The sequence below is a fragment of the Monodon monoceros genome, unplaced genomic scaffold (genome assembly GCF_005190385.1).
Source record: "Monodon monoceros isolate NGI ecotype Baffin Bay Population unplaced genomic scaffold, NGI_Narwhal_1 Super_Scaffold_19, whole genome shotgun sequence".
Taxonomy (NCBI): domain Eukaryota; kingdom Metazoa; phylum Chordata; class Mammalia; order Artiodactyla; family Monodontidae; genus Monodon; species Monodon monoceros.
The window spans coordinates 25,618,598-25,636,510 of NW_021703775.1; the positions used below are offsets into that span (position 1 = coordinate 25,618,598).

Consider the following 17,913-nt stretch of genomic DNA (forward strand, 5'->3'; position numbering starts at 1 on the left):
CTGCTGATTGGCTGAGGCGGAGGAGCGGGCGGTGCGAAAAGCGGCCTCTCCAGACCCTCTCAGCGGGGAGGAGCAGAACGAAGCCTTAGCTCGCGAGATTTTGCTGGTTCCGCATTTTGGGTCTGTAAGGTGGGGGAGGGGGGAGAGGCGGGTGCAGTTGCTCTCACCTGCTTGCCCCAGCTCGATCCCGGCTCGGAGCAGCGGCGGCGCGGGCTTCCGCTGTCCGCTGGCTGAGGACCTTCAGCTCCCCCTTGGTCCCGCGCGAGCTCCGAATCCTGTCCGCGGCAGGGGCCAGCGGCCCCTCCCCTCCCCTCTGAGGATAGAAGATGAGCTTCCTCTTGTGAGTGTGGCCCGGTCGAGGGCTCCAGGATTGAGGGCCGAGGCCCGGGAGGGGCGGACGGACGCCTGAGGCGAGGGCGGGTCCCCGGGGCCGGGGTCGGGTGCCCGGCGCTTGCTTTGCCCACGCTCTGGGTCACGGGGGAGGCTTGGATGTGGGCAGAAGCAGAGGGAGATGAAGGTCGAGGCAAAGGAAGCGGAGCGAGAAGGTTGGGGAGTAGAAAGGCCCTGAGGCCGGTAGTGCCTCCAGACTTTTCCGCCCGAGGGCACCTGAGGGCAGAGGGACGATCTGGGGGGTCTCAATTTGTCTTGAGTCTCGAGCCTTTTAGTAACGATGCATGCTGACTTAGCTTTTTACTCCACTGTACGTCCAGCTTTATTATCGTCAGTATTAAATTACCCCCGCGGAAAAATGCCGCCCCAGGAAAATGTGGGAGTGCCGCTGAAGTTAAGCTGCGGGCCTTGCATCCAATTCTGATTCAGCCCACTTTGTGAATTTGTATAGTTAACTAACTTCTTTTTAACTCAATAGAATCCTATTTTAGAGATAACGTCTGGGCCCAAAGGAGCCTTCAATGGGAAAGTTTGTAAATTCTCTGATGATTCTTAATCGCATTAAGGTTTGAGAAGCATTGCTCTAGCACCTTATTTTTCTCAGGTGGCTCTCTTTACCTAGCATGTTGCGTAAATATGTATTGTATGAGCGAATAAATAATCCATTTTCAGTTATGGGCATCACCCACATACTTGACATCTAAAATAGCGTTTCATAACCAGAGTTTACCCCGTTCCTTATTGTGAGAAGTTTGGATTCTTTCTAGTATTTTGCTATTATAAAATAGGACTACTGAGACTATCTTTGTCTAACTCGCTTTTCCCCTCCTTTGGATTATTTTGTTAAGCGTATGGTCTTCAGAGTATGATTACCATTTAAAAAATCTTTATGATTTATATTTTAATTGCAAATTTCCATATTACTAGAAACCACCACTACCCTCCCCCCACCCCCCAGTCTTTTTTTCTGTTTTGTGGATGCACAGTTCTTATTTGCTTTTTGGACCTAAATGTGAGGCTCTTTATTTCTTTTAAACTTTGTTTTGTTGATGGACATTTGAGTTTCCACTTTTGGTTATTATGAATAATACTGCTATAAACTTGGATGTACGTGTGTGTTCCTTTCTCTTGGGAATTGCCTGGTTATATGGTAACTATGTTTAACCTTTTGAGGAACTGCCAGACTTTTTCAAAGCACTGCACCATTTTGCCTTCCCATCAGCGCTGTATGAGTTTCAATTTCCCCACACCCTCCCTAGCACTTGTTAATTGCATTTTTGATTATAGCCATCCTAAGTGGACGTGAAATGGTATCTCATTGTGATTTTAATTGGCATTTCCTTAATGACTAATGATGTTGAGCATCTTTTCCCGTGCTTATTGGCCATTTGTGTATCTTCTTTGGAGTAATGTCTATTCAGATCCTTTGACCATTTTTTAAATGGGGTTGTCTTTTTGGTTTTAAGTTGTAAAAATTCTTTATCCTGGATACAAGTCCCTTATCACATCTATGATTTGCAATATTTTCTCCTACTTTGTGGATTCTTTTCACTGTCTTGATGGTGCCATTTGAAGCACAAAAGTCTTAATTTAGATGAAGATCTTACTGAACCTTGAGACATCATTTCTTGCTAAGTACGGAAAATATTTAGCTACCTGTCATTCACAGCTTGTTTCTATTGAAAGGGCCATTCCCTCTAATTTAGTACTTCCTTATTAAATTTAGCTCTTTATCATGTTAAACACAAACTTTCCATATTTGATTTTTATTGTTTTCATAACTCCTTTTTACTTCATAATCAGTCTTATTTAAAATTCAAATTACCCAGGTAAAGTGAAAGTCCTCAGTTTTATTCCCTTCCCCTTCCTAGAAGTAATCACCACGATCAGTTTGATGGGTGACACTTTCTATGCATTTACAAAATGGGCTTCTGCTGTACATTTCATTCTGTAATATGTTTAAGCATGTATTGAGATCTATCGGTGTGAATACAAGTACCTCTATCTTGTTATTCTTAACTACTGTATGGTATTCCATGATATAGATGTATCATAGTTATTCATTCCTCTACCAGTAAGCTTTAGGATCATTTCCAGGTTTTTCGCTATTAAAAATAATCTTGGGAAACACATCCTTATCCATATCGAGGAGAGACACCTAGAAGTAGAAGGGATGGATTGAGAAGCATTTCAGTGTTAATAGATATTGCCGTGTTGCCCTCTTAAAATGTTAATGCACTTTGACCATTAGCGAATTAAAGTACTAATTTCGCTCTACCCTATCCCACACTTAATGTAATTGTTCTGATTTCTGACAGGTTAAGGAAAAATAAATCTAATTTTAATTGAACAGCTTTTCATATGTTCATTTGTCATTCTGTTTTTCTTTCTGAATTGTGTATTCATCTCCTTAGCCCATTTTTCTAAAGCATTCTTTGCCTTTTTCTTAACAGATTATAAAAGCCCTTTATAATTTAGTTAATATTTTTAATATATGTTGCAAATACTTTTTTTGGCTACTTGTCTCCTTGTTCTGAATTATTGAAGTTTTAATTGTTACCGTTAGAAAGCTGTCCATTTTTTTCTGGGCTTTGTGTCATGTTAGGAAGACCTTCCTTATGAATGGTGTGAGATAGGAATAAAAACTTGTTTCCCCCCCCCCCCAAAACCAGTTGTCTCATTTATTTTCCGTGCTATAAACTCTAAAATGTTAGTACTACTTCTCTGGTTTGCTCTGATGGCATCACAGATATTTTGATACAGAAAACTGGATTTTTGAGCTATACGAACCTTAAAGCTAGCACCCTCACAGCACTATTAGGTGAAAATTGAGGCCAAAGGAGGTTAGGTTTCTCAGGCAGTCACAGAGTTAGTGGCAGATCAAGAACTAGAATCCAGGTTTTTTCTTCTTTTGGTTAAGGTGCCCTTTCTGTTACACCAGACTGCTTCATGAGGCATAGTAAAATTGCCTTCTGTGTGAAATTGTGCTGCTAATCCTGTTTCTATGTAGGGGAAAAAATTTAACTCTTTCTTTTATTGTGTTTATTCTCTCCTCCCCTACCCCCCATCTTGGCACTTTTCAGGGAATATTTTTTAATTTCAAAACAATTTATATGCCTAAAATTGTCAGTCTGCTTCCGGTCCTAAAAATTGATGTACTTTTACTTTTAACCTAACAGTAGTAGCCGCTCTTCTAAAACATTCAAACCGAAGAAGAATATCCCTGAAGGATCTCATCAGTATGAACTCTTAAAACATGCAGAAGCAACTCTAGGAAGTGGGAATCTGAGACAAGCTGTTATGTTGCCAGAGGGAGAGGACCTCAATGAATGGATTGCGGTTAACAGTAAGTTCTTAATAACTTTCAACTTTACTGGTTTATAAGAAGATTTTGCCAAAATCTTTTTGTTAATGAACTTTCTTATGGATGTAGCTGTCTTAGTAAAACAGATTATCTGTAAAGAAACATGTAAGTGCAAATACATCCAAAGTGTGTTCTCTTCAGAGTGTACCTGATTGTAGCTTGTGTGGTTAAATAGAGAGAGACCTGAGGAGAAATGAAAAGTACTCTGGGGTTATCTCTGAGGAGAATGGTCTGAATTGCTGAGTAAGGTCAAATGAAAGATTGATAAATACAAAGATTCTACCTGTGGTGGACATGACTTTGTAGGAATCCATCTTCATAGTTGTGCCCCCACTCCCAGCAGCTTTCATCTGCCTGTGTATACAGAAAAGTCAAGTGCAGTTGTTATGGTCAGTCACTTGATTATTGTGAGTTAGGAGTAGTCAGAAGAAAATTGAGAGATTGGGAGAAAACAGAGGGACCCATGAGCTGAAAGTCACTCTGAATTCAAGAAGTAAGGGCATGACATGGAAGGATATGCTGAGGCTAGAGGTTTGAATATTAGTGTCTATCATTTTTGAGATGAGATCAGTTCTGGATGATAGGGTTTAACTCTATTAGGAATTTTAGTTGTTCCAGGAATCTTTAAAAATTTTTTTTTTTTTTTGCCGTACGCAGGCCTCTCACTGTTGTGGCCTCTCCCGTTGCGGAGCACAGGCTCCGGACGCGCAGGCCCAGCGGCCATGGCTCACGGGCCCAGCCGCTCCGCGGCATGTGGGATCTTCCCGGACCGGGACACAAACCCGTGTCCCCTGCATCGGCAGGCGGACTCTCAACCACTGCGCCACCAGGGAAGCCCTGTACATATGTTTCTTGAATCTCTTAATTCACAGGTTGCCCTTCATTGCAGTTATTTTTCCTTGCTCTTTTTGTTGTTGTTGAAGAAACCAGTTTGTTTTCTACAGAATGAATTTTGCTGATAACATCCCCAAGGCGTCCATTATCTTGTTCTTTTATTTCCTGTAAATGTTAAATCTAGAGCAGCACTGTCCAAGAGAACTTTCTGTGATTAGGCGAATGTTGTATATCTTCACTGTGGCCATTTAGCACTTGAAATGTGGCTACTGTGACTGGAAATGAATTTTAAATTTAACTTCATTTTAACGTAAGTTGCCCTGTGTGTCTAGTGGCTACCATGTTAGAACAGATGTGGAGCTTTGATCAGATTCAGGTTTGATTTTGTTTAACACTACTTCATAGGTGGTGGTATATACTTCCAACAGTGTAGATATTTCCATAGTGTCTAGTTGTCTTTTTATGTGGTATTCAACTGTTGATAATCATTGCCTTGGTCAGTGTGGTCCAATAGAAATAAATATATTGTGAGCTACAAATGGAATTTAAAATTTTCTAGTAGCCACATTAAGAAAAATTTAATTTTTCTCAACTCATTAAAAAGCCATTATTCATATTACTAAGAGAAAAAAAAATCAGATGTAGAACTATGTAATGTGTTTTCTTTTGTGTTAGATGGGATAAAGAAACTTAGGGGGCACGACACAGAAAAAATTAGTATAGTAGTTACCTGTGTGTAGGGGGGAAGTTGGAGTGGTTGGAACTTAGATTTTTCACTGTATATTTTTATCTGTCTTTTGGCATGTGAACCATGTGACATATTATCTATTCAGAAAAGACCCCTTTTTTGTAACCTTATTCAAATTATTATCTTTCATTCATTTTTTTGATTTCTCTTAAATTGAAGTACAGTTGATTTATAGTGTTGTGTTAATTACTGCTATACAGCAAAGTGATTCAGTTATACATATACATACATCTTTTTTTATGTTCTTTTTCATTATGGTTTACCATAGGATATTGAATATAGTTCTCTGTGCTATACAGTAGCACCTTGTTGTTTATCCATTCTATGTATAAAAGCTTACATCTGCTAACTGCAGCCTCCCACTCCATCCCTCCCCCAACCCCTTCCCCCTTGGCAACCACCAGTCTGTTCTCTATGTCCATGATTCTGTTTCTGATTCATAAATAGGTTCATTTGTGTCATATTTTATTTTATTTTTAAATTTTTATTATTTTTTAAATTTATTGATTTTAATTATTTATTTTTGGCTGCATTGGGTATTCGGTTGCTGTGTGTGGGCTTTCTCTAGTTGCAGTGAGCGGGGGCTGCTCTACATGCGCTGTGAGGGCTTCTCATCCTGGTGGCTTCTCTTGTTGCAAAGCACAGGCTCTAGGCGTGGGGGCTTCATTAGTTGTGGCATGTGGGCTCAGTAGTTGTGGCTCGCGGGCTCTAGAGCGCAGGTTCAGTAGCTGTGGCTCACGGGCTTAGTTGCTCCTCGGCACATGGAATCTTCCTGGACCAGGGATCGAACCCATGTCCGCTGCACTGGGCAGGTGGATTCTTAACCATTGCACCACCAGGAAAGCCCCTGTGTCATATTTTAGATTCCACATATAAGTGATGTCATATGGTATTCGTCTTTCTCTTTCTGACTTACTTCACTTAGTATTATAATCTCTAGGTCCATCCATATTGCTCCAAATGGCATTATTTTGTTCTCTTTTTTTTTGGCTGCACTGTGAGGCATGTGGGATCTCAGTTCCCTGACCAGGGATTGAACCCATGCCCCCTGCATTGAGAGTGTGGAGTCTCAACCACTGGACCGCCAGGGAAGTCCCATATTTCGTTCTTTTTTTATGGCTGAGTAATATTCCATTGTATATATGTACCACATCTTTATCCATTCATCTGTTGATGGACATTTAAGATGGTTTGATGTCTTGGCTATTGTGAATAGTGCTGCTATGAACATAGGGGTGCATGTATGTTTTTGAATTTAGTTTTGTCCAGATATATGCCCAGGAGTGGGATTGCTGGATCATGTGGTAACTCTATTTTTAGTTTTCTGAGGAACCTCCATACTGTTTTCCACAGTGCCTGCACCAATTTATTGATACATTCCCACCAACGGTGTAGGAGGGTTCCCTTTTCTCCACATCCTCTCCAGCATTTGTTATTTGTCGACTTTTTTTTTTTTTTTTTTTTGCTATACGCGGGCCTCTCACTGTTGTGGCCTCTCCCGTTGTGGAGCACAGGCTCCGGACGAGCAGGCTCAGCGGCCATGGCTCACGGGCCCAGCTGCTCCACGGCACGTGGGATCTTCCCAGACCCGGGCACGAACCCGCGTCCCCTGCATCGGCAGGCGGACTCTCAACCACTGCGCCACCAGGGAAGCCCTTTGTCGACTTTTTAATGATGGCCATTCTGACTGGTGTGAGGTGGTACCTCATTGTAGTTTTGATATGCATTTCTCTAATAATTAGCAATGTTGAGCATCTTTTCATGTGTCTGTTGGCCATCTGTATATCATCTTTTATTCTGAAGGCATCTGTTGACCTTCAGCTTTCAATTTTTCTTTGAGACTTAATGCTCTAATCAACTGTTCTCAAACCTTTTGGTTCCAGGATCCCTTTATTCTCTTAAAAATTACTGAGAACCTTAAAGGGCTTTTAATTATGTGGGTTATATTTAGTGATACTGTGTTAGAAATTAAAACTGAGCAAGTTTAAATACTTATTTTAAAATACATGTTAACATAAATATATTTTTATGAAAAATGACTATTTTCCAAAATAAATTTTAGTGAGAAGTGTGGCGTTGTTTTACAGGTTTGCAAATCTTATTTAATGTCTGACTTAATAGGAAGTTGGCTGGATTCTCATATCTGCTTCTGCATTCAGTCTGTTGTGATGTCATACATTATGGAGCCTCTGGACAACTCCACTGTGCCTCCTGAGAGAGAGTGAAAATTCAGAGCAATTAAAATGTTTCTGACCTCACAGATTCCCCTCTGAAACAGGGGATCTCTGGACCGTATTTTGAGAACAGATCAATAAACCAGCACACCATCTGGGCACACTCTTTGTTTTGAATGAATTGAATGCCTAAGTATTACTTTCTTAGAAACATGACTAATTTAAGAGGAAGGTTTATAAGTGAGGGAGTTTTGTATAAAATTCCTTTTGACATGGTGGAATATTGATTTGTTTTCTAAGAAACTTGGAAAAGCCCTAGTTGATTTTTTAGGTAGTCTTTTAAATGGGGAACTAAGACATTTTAAAAAAAGCTTGCCAAGGCTTATGTGGTTCTCTTTGCACAGAGTAATATGTTTCACTCAGTTAAGTTCATTTCTTACCCCCTTCCTCTTCTGTTTTCTTCCAGATCTAGCTGAAGCTCCTTTAGGAAGTACTCCTTGACTATCTCAGCTCCTCGAGATGTTGCCTTTTCTCTGAACTCTTCTAGCACTTATTGTTGGCCTTTGTATGCTATCTTCTTATATGTTGTATTACTCCTCTCTTTTAATTTTGTCCCTTTTGTTAGCTGGAGACTCTAGGGGAAGGGGCATTATCTCCTGTCTTTTTTATGTCCTCAGTATGCACTAGGTCTCAATTTTTTATGATGAACTAGATTTTTTAAATGCCCGACACAGCTGATACACCTCCCTCCCAGTATATTCCGCAACGATTTTTTTGTCTTTCCCAACACAAATGATATTGTCTGGTCCAGATTGGTAAGAAGCTATGGATTTTTTCATTTGCTTGTATATGATCAAATTGTATATTCTAATGTAATAATCACCATTATGTTAGAATTATCCCTAATATTTTATTTTCCTGCTTACAGGCTGTTTAAAAGCTTAGTATATTAAAAGTTAATGTATATTAAAAGTTAACTTTACTTAGGTGTAACAACTTAGAAAGAGAATTTATGTGCCCCTGGATTGTTGAATCTCCTGAGGATTCTTGGCTGAATCCTCCGACTGAGAGGTCTGATGTTTTGTTGTGTTTACACAGACATTTTAACACAGTTTTGCTATTATCTTTCCAGCTGTGGATTTCTTCAACCAGATCAACATGTTATATGGAACTATCACAGAATTCTGCACTGAAGCAAGCTGTCCAGTCATGTCTGCAGGTCCAAGGTACATATACTGGCTATTATATAGGTATTTGAATTATTACCAAATAAAGCTAATCACCAATTGATATAAATTAAATAATAAAGACTTGTTTTTCTTACCCATTTGCTTGTGAAAACAAAAAGTTTACCTATAAGCTTTTAGTTATTAAATAGTTTGGTATGTGGTACCCAGTATTTTGATTTTTTATAATTGCATTGTATTAAGTATGAATATTCAGTAGTAGGATTGACAGTAAAGAAATTTGAGTTAGGATTATCTTGCTTTTACAAAAGTTATTTTTTTCAATTTTATTAATATTTATGGTTCTGTTTCTGGATTTTAAATTAATTTCTTGGAAGAGTTTTTAGTTGACCCTTTAATATTTGATTTTTTTGTTGTTGTGCTTTTTACTGTTAGTTACCTCCAAACTGTGCTGCTTTAGTTATCTGGCTTAAAAATGCTAGATTAAAATTTTTTTGACTATCATAAATTTCTAGAAATGTTGAAAAAGAGATGGAACTCTTTATCACCCATAAAGTTAAGATGTGATGGAATTAACATTTTAGTGTGTCCTTCCGGCCTTTTTTCCTATAACAAATGATTGATTTTATGTGATGACAGATGGTAGCAAGATATTTACCTCTTGGGAAAAAATAGTCCTTTCTGAATTTGCTATAGATGTAAAGGAAAAAAAGGGCCCCAATGAGTTTGAGTCCTATTTTTATTATGTTATTTTAGGAGAGATGTTTTTTATTTTGTGAAGTGTTAAGTTTTATTCCTCAAACTATCTTTGGCTTAAATGCTTCACACAGTGAAGTTTTGATTAAGTCTTATTAATCATTCTAGCTCAGCAAAGGTGAGGTAGAAAAAGACGCATGTGTAAGATTGTTTCTTTAAAACCTTCTCCAAGAAACAGGGTTTTATAATCTTGGCTCTGTTGATGATTACTTAATGGCCAACAAGCTCAGAATGTGGTGGATCCATCAGCACCTTACCCAGTCCTCAGCACCCTCTGTCTAACAGACAGGAATGCAGTTCCTTTGTCTTTCTCAGGGCTGTGTTGTAGAACAGATTCTGGCACAGCCAGCTGCCACACTGGCTTCCTTTTCTTTTCCATTTATTACCATCACATTTCAGAATACAGTGTAACTATGGTCGGCCCTCCGTATCTATGGTTCCTCTGCATCTACAGATTCAACCAACCGTGGATCTTGTAGTATTTACTATTGAAAAATATCTGTTTGTAAGTGGACCTTGTGTGGTTCAAACCCACATTGTTCAAGGGTCAACTGTACTTCTACAGGGAACTCTCAAGTAATCTTCAGTAGAACTTTAGGTAATTTACTAAATATATATACTATACTATACTATAGTACTATATATATAACTTCTGTTGACAAACTGTGAACCTACTTTGATTACAAGTTGCAACATGTTTTTGAAAACTTTATCACTAAAACTTTTTTCTCTCCAGATATGAATATCATTGGGCAGATGGTACTAATATTAAAAAGCCAATCAAATGTTCTGCACCAAAATACATTGACTATTTGATGACTTGGGTTCAGGATCAACTTGATGATGAAACTCTTTTTCCTTCTAAAATTGGTGAGTTAATGTTGTAGAACTAATTTTCTTTTTAAAAGATAAATGTGTTATTGTCTTTTTAATGCTCTATTACTATAAAAAAATGTAATAAAGACTGCCAAATTCCTCTCCAAAAAGTTTGTGAATGTGTACTCCTTCCAACCATGTTTGTGTCTGCCTGTGTTTCTTCATCAGTACTAGTTGTTACTCAGTTTTTCATCTTTTCTAATATGGGTAAATAAATTTCTAGTATAATGTACATTCTAAAAAATATCAATAACATTGAGCATTTTTGGTTTATTGATCCTTGTGTGTTTTCTGTTTATATCCTTTTTCTATTTCTTTATGTTAAGGTTATTAGCTCTTTGTCATGCATGTTGTGTGTATTTTTTCCCTGGGTTGCCGTATTGTCTTGTTTATGAGGTTTTTTTTCTATGTATAATGTTCTTATTTTGACCTATTAATCTTTCCCTTTATGATGTCTGGATTTTAATACAATGATTAGAAGGGATTTTCCTACTTACAGATTATAAAATATTTGTCCATGCTTTTATTTAGTACTTTTGTGGTTTTGTTTTTACATTTTATTTTAATCTTTGTTCTGTCAGGAATTTTTTCTCAATGCTCCCTTTACTTTTTTCCAACTATAAATGCTAGTTTGTCCAGTACCATTTATCGAATACATGTGTCTTTTATCCCCTCATTATCATACGTGTACACCAAATTGACATATACCTTGGAGTCTTTTAATCTCTTTATCTATTGTTTTAGAAATTCCACACTGTTTTAATTACCATGGCTATGTATCTTTGAACATCTTGTAGGGCTAGTCTCTCTTCCTTGCTCTTCTTTTTCAGAATACTTACAGCTATTCTGGAAAATTTGTTCTTCCAAAGAATTTAGAAACATTTTGCAAGGCAAAAAAAAAACACTGAGATTTTTTATTATGATTTCATTCAATTTGTAGATTAATGTAGGGATTCTCGTTCTCTTGACAATACTGAGTCTTCCTATCCAAGAACAATTCATATTCATTTATTCATGTCTTTTAATTATTTCTTATTTCCTCGTGTAAGATTCTGTATTTTACTTTATGCTAGTCCTTCAGGTTTCTTAAGTTTATTCCTAGGCACTTAATGTTTTTATTGATAATCTGGTTTCTAACTGGTTATTGTTTAGTATATAGGAAAACTATTCTGATTGTTTCTTTTGGATTGGTTTTCTTGAGTTTTTAAAGTATATAGTTACATCATACTAAGATAATATTAATTTCACCTCTTCTTTTCTGATAAATATACTACTTGTGTAACTCTTATCTAATTGCAATAACTAGTACTTCCAGAGCAGTACTGATTAATGGTGATGATGGCAAACATCCTTTTCTTGTTTACTTTTATGTGAGTGCTTCTAGTATTTCAGCATTAAGTAGGAATCTTGCTTTTGGTTAGAGGTATGTGAATTTTTAAAAATCAATTTGGTTATAGGGTTTTATCAGATACTCTTCTAGTATCTGTTGTTGATCATAAGGTTTTCTCCATTTTTTTTTAATGTTCTGCTGCAAGAGTATTTTTTTTATTTCTGCTATTTAAGATTTTGGCATTGGTATTCATGGATGTGATTGGTCCTTGTCACTTTCAGTATAAGGATATCTTACGAACAACATATTGTTGGATTCTGTCTTGTCTGTTTGGGCTGTTATAACAAAAAATACTGGAGACTGGAGGGCTTATAAGCAATAGAGATGTATTTCTCACAGTTCTGAAGTCTGCAAGTCCAAGATCAGGAGCCATCATGGTCAGGTTCTGTCATAGGTCCTCTTCCTGGTTTACAGATAGCAAAAAGCAGTGTTTTTGTTGTATCTGCACATGGCAGAGAGGGAAATCATCTTTGTCGAGTTTTTTCTTATAAGGGCACTAATCCTATTCATGAGGGCAGATGCCCTATGACCTGATCACCCCCAAAGGCCCCACCTCTTAGTACCATCATCTGGGGGTTAGAATTTCAACATGATTTTGAGGGAGACACAAACATTCAGAACATAGCAGATTCCTTTTTGAAGTCTAATCAGAGGCTCTTTCAGGAGAAAAATTTATATCATGTTGTGTTTGGTCTGTTTGTTTTTGGTCAACTTTTCTGTTCTATAAAACCTTTTGTTTCCTTTCTCATAGATCCTTTATTGTGTATTGGGTGTGCCTGAATGTTAAATTCAGCTTGGAAAGTGCTGCTTAGATTAAAACAAATCACTTGTATTTCTTTATTAAAGTCTCCTTCTTATGGAGGTAAAGAATACTTTTGTCATTATTCTCTTTCCTTGGCTTCCCAATTCTTCAGTATTTTACCCTAATGTTCTGGAATTCTTTCCCCCTTCATTAGGCTATTATCCAGAGCTTACTTATGCTAATTATTTATTCTTATTAGACAAAACTGTCTATTATTCATTTTTAAACAAATATATCCAACTTATTAATGTTTTTTTTCCTTTGGTTTTTTTTAATTCTTTTTTTAAAATTCTTAATGTTCTTTTTAATAGCATGGGGCCCATTTGCGAATTCTGAGAGAAAAAGGATTTGACTTAAATCCATCTTTTCAGTACATGAATATAAGACCAAGTCCAGAAAAAACATGTCCATAAGCCCCAGAATAATGTGTGAAAAGGCAAGTTGTTACCAAGACTAAGGGTGGGGGGTGGGGACACACACACACACACACACACACACACACACACAAATCAGCTAACAAGAGCAAACTCTACTAAATTTCAAGCTATTAAGGACTGGTTGAGAAATAAAGAATACAAAATGCAGGGAAGGAGAAAGTGACAGCCTTTGTTTTCTGAACGAAGGAGAAAGTGACAGCCTTTGTTTTCTGAAAGATTAGAGAAAAGAATATGTTCAAGAGTAGTGTAGTGGAACAGACCTTTAAGGCCAACTAATCTAGGTTATTTTGGAAGCAGATGCCTTCTTATGTATTTGTTAGCTATACACAGTGCCAGTTGTATTGTCTTTCTCCTGTCCCTGTTTTCTAAGAAACATTGGTCTTGTCAACCAAAATTCTCAGGAATGCAACCAGTCACATCCCCACCTGCAGTGCTTGGAGAGAGATGACTAAGTCCTCTCCCAGTTCTTTTCTAAGGAAAAATAGGGAGGTGCCATTCCTCCCCTTTACAGAAAGTATTATTCCCCTTCTTAGACTATAGGAAAATGAAAATAGCACTTTAAAAAATTAAATAAAAAGTTGGGGACTCCTAGTTTAAGAAGGAAAACTGGCTTTTCAGAGTACTTCAGAAGAGGAAATACTTTTTTTTTTTTTTTTTTTGCGGTACGCGGGCCTCTCACTGTCGTGGCCTCTCCCGTTGCGGAGCACAGGCTCCAGACGCGCAGGCTCTGCGGCCATGGCTCACGGGCCCAGCCGCTCCGCGGCATGTGGGATCTTCCTGGACCGGGGCACGAACCCGTGTCCCCTGCGTCGGCAGGCGGACTCTAAACCACTGCGCCACCAGGGAAGCCCCGAGGAAATACTTTTTATTTGTAGACAGTAGATTATAATGACTCAAAGTGTGCCTTTCTTTTTTTTTTTGCTCGGGAGAGTTTCCAGTCCTGGTTGAGTGTGTATGTGTTTGTGTAAAAAAATTTTTTTAGAGTTAAAAATTGCAAAAAGTAAAAATTTTCTATTTATAGTCAAAAATACTTATTCTCCAGGAGTTCCCTTGTGGTCCAGTGGTTAAGACTCCATGCTTCCAGTGCAGGGGGCGTGGGTTCAATCCCTGGTTGGGGAACTAAGATCCCAACATGCCACGACGTGCAGCCAAAAAAAAAAAAAACTTGTTGCATTTAATTTTAGGAAGAAACTCTCCTGTATTAAACAACTAAAATTGTTTTTGATTCCTCATCATCTTGCATAACTTGATACCTGTGTCTACTATTCTAAGGCAGTCAGGAAAAGTGTGGTATGTGAGGATACCTCATATACTTAGGTTTGGGGGGGTTCCCTTGCCTTTTAAAAAAAAAATGGAAATAGGCTTGTATTTGTGAATTTGTGTATTGGAGTTGCTCATTTCAGCATCTAAACTTTTCTGCTATTTTTCTTGAATTGATAAAAGACTGATTGATACATACCTATATTACAGGTGTCCCATTTCCTAAAAACTTTATGTCTGTGGCAAAGACCATTCTAAAGCGTCTCTTCAGGGTTTATGCCCATATTTATCACCAGCACTTTGATTCTGTGATGCAGCTGCAGGAGGAGGCCCACCTCAACACCTCCTTTAAGCACTTTATTTTCTTTGTTCAGGTAAGTTGAACCGCGTTGACTTTTGTGTCCTTTGACCTGGACATATCCGGATTGGTAGTTTATATAGAGTAATTTTTAGAGTCTTATTTATAGATGTAGAGCTAAGCATGCAGGGTTCTCGTGTTTTGTTCCCTTTTCCATGTTTATTTCTTTGATGTGCATAGCAGCATAGAAACCATTACCCCCATTTTGGACCTTTTGCCTCTGGAGAGACCTGCCCCAGGTCTCTGGTTAAGATATGACAAGAAGCACCAAACACTCAAGAAAGCTTGTCCATACCCTCCTGTTCCATCGCCACTGCTGGGTAAAGGGATGCCACGGGAAAACATCTATGGTTGGGTTGTTTCATGAGATGTCTATGCCTAAAAGAGAAACTTTTGGAAGAACTCATTAGCTACTATCTTGGGTTAAGTTTCCAGAAGTCCACTTCAGGCCAAATCTTACAAAGCCAGCAGCTAGAAACTTCAAAAAGAACCACTCTCTTCAGAGGTGTGGCCTATTTCCTTATGGGCCCTTAGTTGGAATTAGAACTTTTTAAAGTCAAAATAATTCACACTGTTTGAAAAAGATATCAAAGAATAGGGACTCGTTAGCCTAACTTTCGAGATATATAATTCTATATGTAAAATATAAATATGTCCCTCTAGATATTTTGGAGGGAAAGCAGGTAGTTTTATAGTAGATATTGTATGTCACAATTCTATGTACCACACAAAGGAGAATGTACTGTGCTCTCTTCTTTGTTTTCCGTCTGAGATTATTGCATGGCATAGATAGAGTGTAGATATAGATATACGAAAGTAAAAGGTCTGCTGCCCCAGATGAGGCCACTATCAATGATTCTGTATAGTTTTCAGATAATTTCTGTGTAAATGCAAACATTATACGATTTTGATTTTACACGGGATCATGCTAATATGTACGGTTGCTTATTTATTAAGTCCCCTGTATTTTAAAACAGGGAGTAAAAATGACCCCATTTTAAAATGTTCATAGAGATTATTTCATCATTCTTTTGGATTTCAGAAAGCTAGGGTTGGGAAGCCCTTCTCAATGACATTTATAGAGTTTTAATTTTAGATCTGTTTTTAAATTTTATTTTTCTTCTTTATTTTAGGAGTTTAATCTGATTGATAGGCGTGAGTTGGCACCTCTTCAGGAATTAATTGAGAAGCTTGGATCAAAAGACAGATAAATTTTTCTCCTAGAACAGTTACCCTCTTGCTTCATCTACTGCTAGAGCTATCTCGTTGCTTTCTGTTATAGACTAGTGATACAAACTTTAAGAAAACAAGATAAAAAGACACCTAATGTCTGTGTCTACTGATAAAACTGTCCCAAAGGTAGGTTGGCCTAATACCTTCAGAGTGAGAAATTCAGGACACAGCTGAATCTGAGGCACTGTGTGACCACTGCTGTTACTGCCATAGAGCCATACTTGGTTGTAGCATGTGAGGACTAACCTGTAGTTTATTAGTTTACTTACTCTTTTACTGAAGAAGATGATCGACTCTGTTTCAGGTGACAGCATGATGGATATTAAGAATTTCCAATAATTTATTAACAGGTTTCCAGAACAAATTTCCTAATAATGCAATCACAGGTCAGTTTTATTCTGCTTTTATTTTACAAATAGAAGAGGTGTTCTAAAATTTCCTTAAGATTTAGAACATTTGTGTCACTTTGGATAACCTTGTAGTTTGAAGTTTGTATGCTAGTGTTTTTATAGGTAAGATTATATATATGTATATTTTTTCAAAATCCATGATTGCAGTTTAAATCATCATATGACATGTGGTATGGGAGTAACCAAAGTTATTTCTAAAAGGACTTTATTTTTTAATCTTTATTTGGGATTTTATTCACATAAACCTATCTAAATTTTTAGTGTGTGTGTATCAAATAATTTTTTTAAGGCATCTAAGGATCGTCTTGCAGATTTTTATTTTGAAATGCTTCATTCAGATTAATTTTAATATGTAGGTTTTGGCTGAGGAAAGAAAAACTTCCAAAAAATTATGACAAATTTGGGTCTCATAAACCATTATTTTCATTCATGTTTGTTTCAGAGGCCTTAAAATTTGGATAGGAGAATGGAAGAAAGTACTCAGAGTACTTGACTATTTTATTTTGAGTTTTCCTTTAAAAAGAAACTACTTTTATACGTTTTTATTGTGACTTGAGACTTAGTTAAGTGTAGTGTAGAAATGCACGAACCTTATCCCAATAAGGATAAAACGTAAGGAAAACCACAATAAAAAACCTTGAAGGTGTACACATGTTATAACCCAGCTAAAAATTTGATGTGCTGCCTGTTCTTTAATGTGTGCGTGTGTTGGGCGAGGGGGGGTAATATGTTTAAATGAGACAAAATGGGATAAGTTAAAAAAAAAAAAAAAAAAAGAAAACTTCATCTGTTAATAGTCAAAGGATGGATTGGGATTTTATTCTGTTTTGTTTCTGTATTAAAACTTGAAATTATTCTGTTTCTATTGGGATAAAAAGAATCTTTAGTGAAGAAAAGATCTAATTTTCTTTAGGTTTCTAAGATTTAGACTGTTTAAAATGTAATGAGGCACACATATTACTAAAGACTTGCCAGACGGGCAACACTTTAATTTCATCAATGTTCTTCGTTTCAGAGCTATGATTTTTTTTTTGCAAAGTACTCACCATCTTCCATCTTGATACCTTTGGTTAAGGTTAAATTTGATAGGGTTTTATTTTTATTATTCCACTAGAATGTAAAGAAAAGAATTGCTTAGAAACTCCATTTTTGTAATAATCCAGTTTCAATAAATTCTTAAATATATGTAGAATTTTAAAGGAAACAAAACATTTTATCTGATTTAGGCTGAAACCGTACATCGTTGTTTTGGGAAATAAAGAGTAGAAAAATCCCTTATGAAAAAAAAGAGAAAAGCCCTCTATGAAACATTCCATAATCCATGTTTTAAGAATATCCAAAGTCCCTGTCACGCATTCTGTATGTTTATGTTGATCATTTCCAAACAAGAAAGACGGTTTTTACATGCCACCTAGAATGTTACTGACTCTTGACTTTGAACATTGTTGGCTTTAAGTATGCAAGGAATGAAATATTTCTCACCTAGGATTGTACTTTCATCATTTCTAATATTTCACATATCATCAAACAAAAGGGTTCTCACTTTTCTCCATTTATTTTCAGTGGTAGAAATCCTCCCTCTCTTCATGACTCAGCCCTAAAACTAACTAAAGATGGCCACATTTAGGACAGTAGTAGATGCAGCTTAATAATGGGACATAAATTTTAAAATTTGTTGGTAATTTGGGAATTCA

General features: G+C 37.1%; 1 protein-coding gene across 2 annotated transcripts; it reads left to right on the top strand.

The window, feature by feature from the left end:
• Positions 1-138: 138 nt before the first annotated feature.
• On the top strand, positions 139-17,032 carry MOB1A (MOB kinase activator 1A). Of its 2 annotated transcripts, none has more exons than XM_029231944.1 (6): positions 139-340; positions 3,570-3,736; positions 8,643-8,736; positions 10,190-10,323; positions 14,429-14,592; positions 15,710-17,016. In XM_029231944.1, exons 1-6 carry the CDS (start codon positions 327-329, stop codon positions 15,785-15,787), a joined length of 651 nt encoding a protein of 216 aa, XP_029087777.1. In that variant the 5' UTR covers positions 139-326; the 3' UTR covers positions 15,788-17,016. The 2 variants fall into 2 exon arrangements, with proteins under 2 accessions (XP_029087777.1, XP_029087778.1); XM_029231945.1 differs by having other exon boundaries at positions 146-340; positions 3,573-3,736; positions 15,710-17,032.
• The last annotated feature ends 881 nt before the right edge of the window (positions 17,033-17,913 follow it).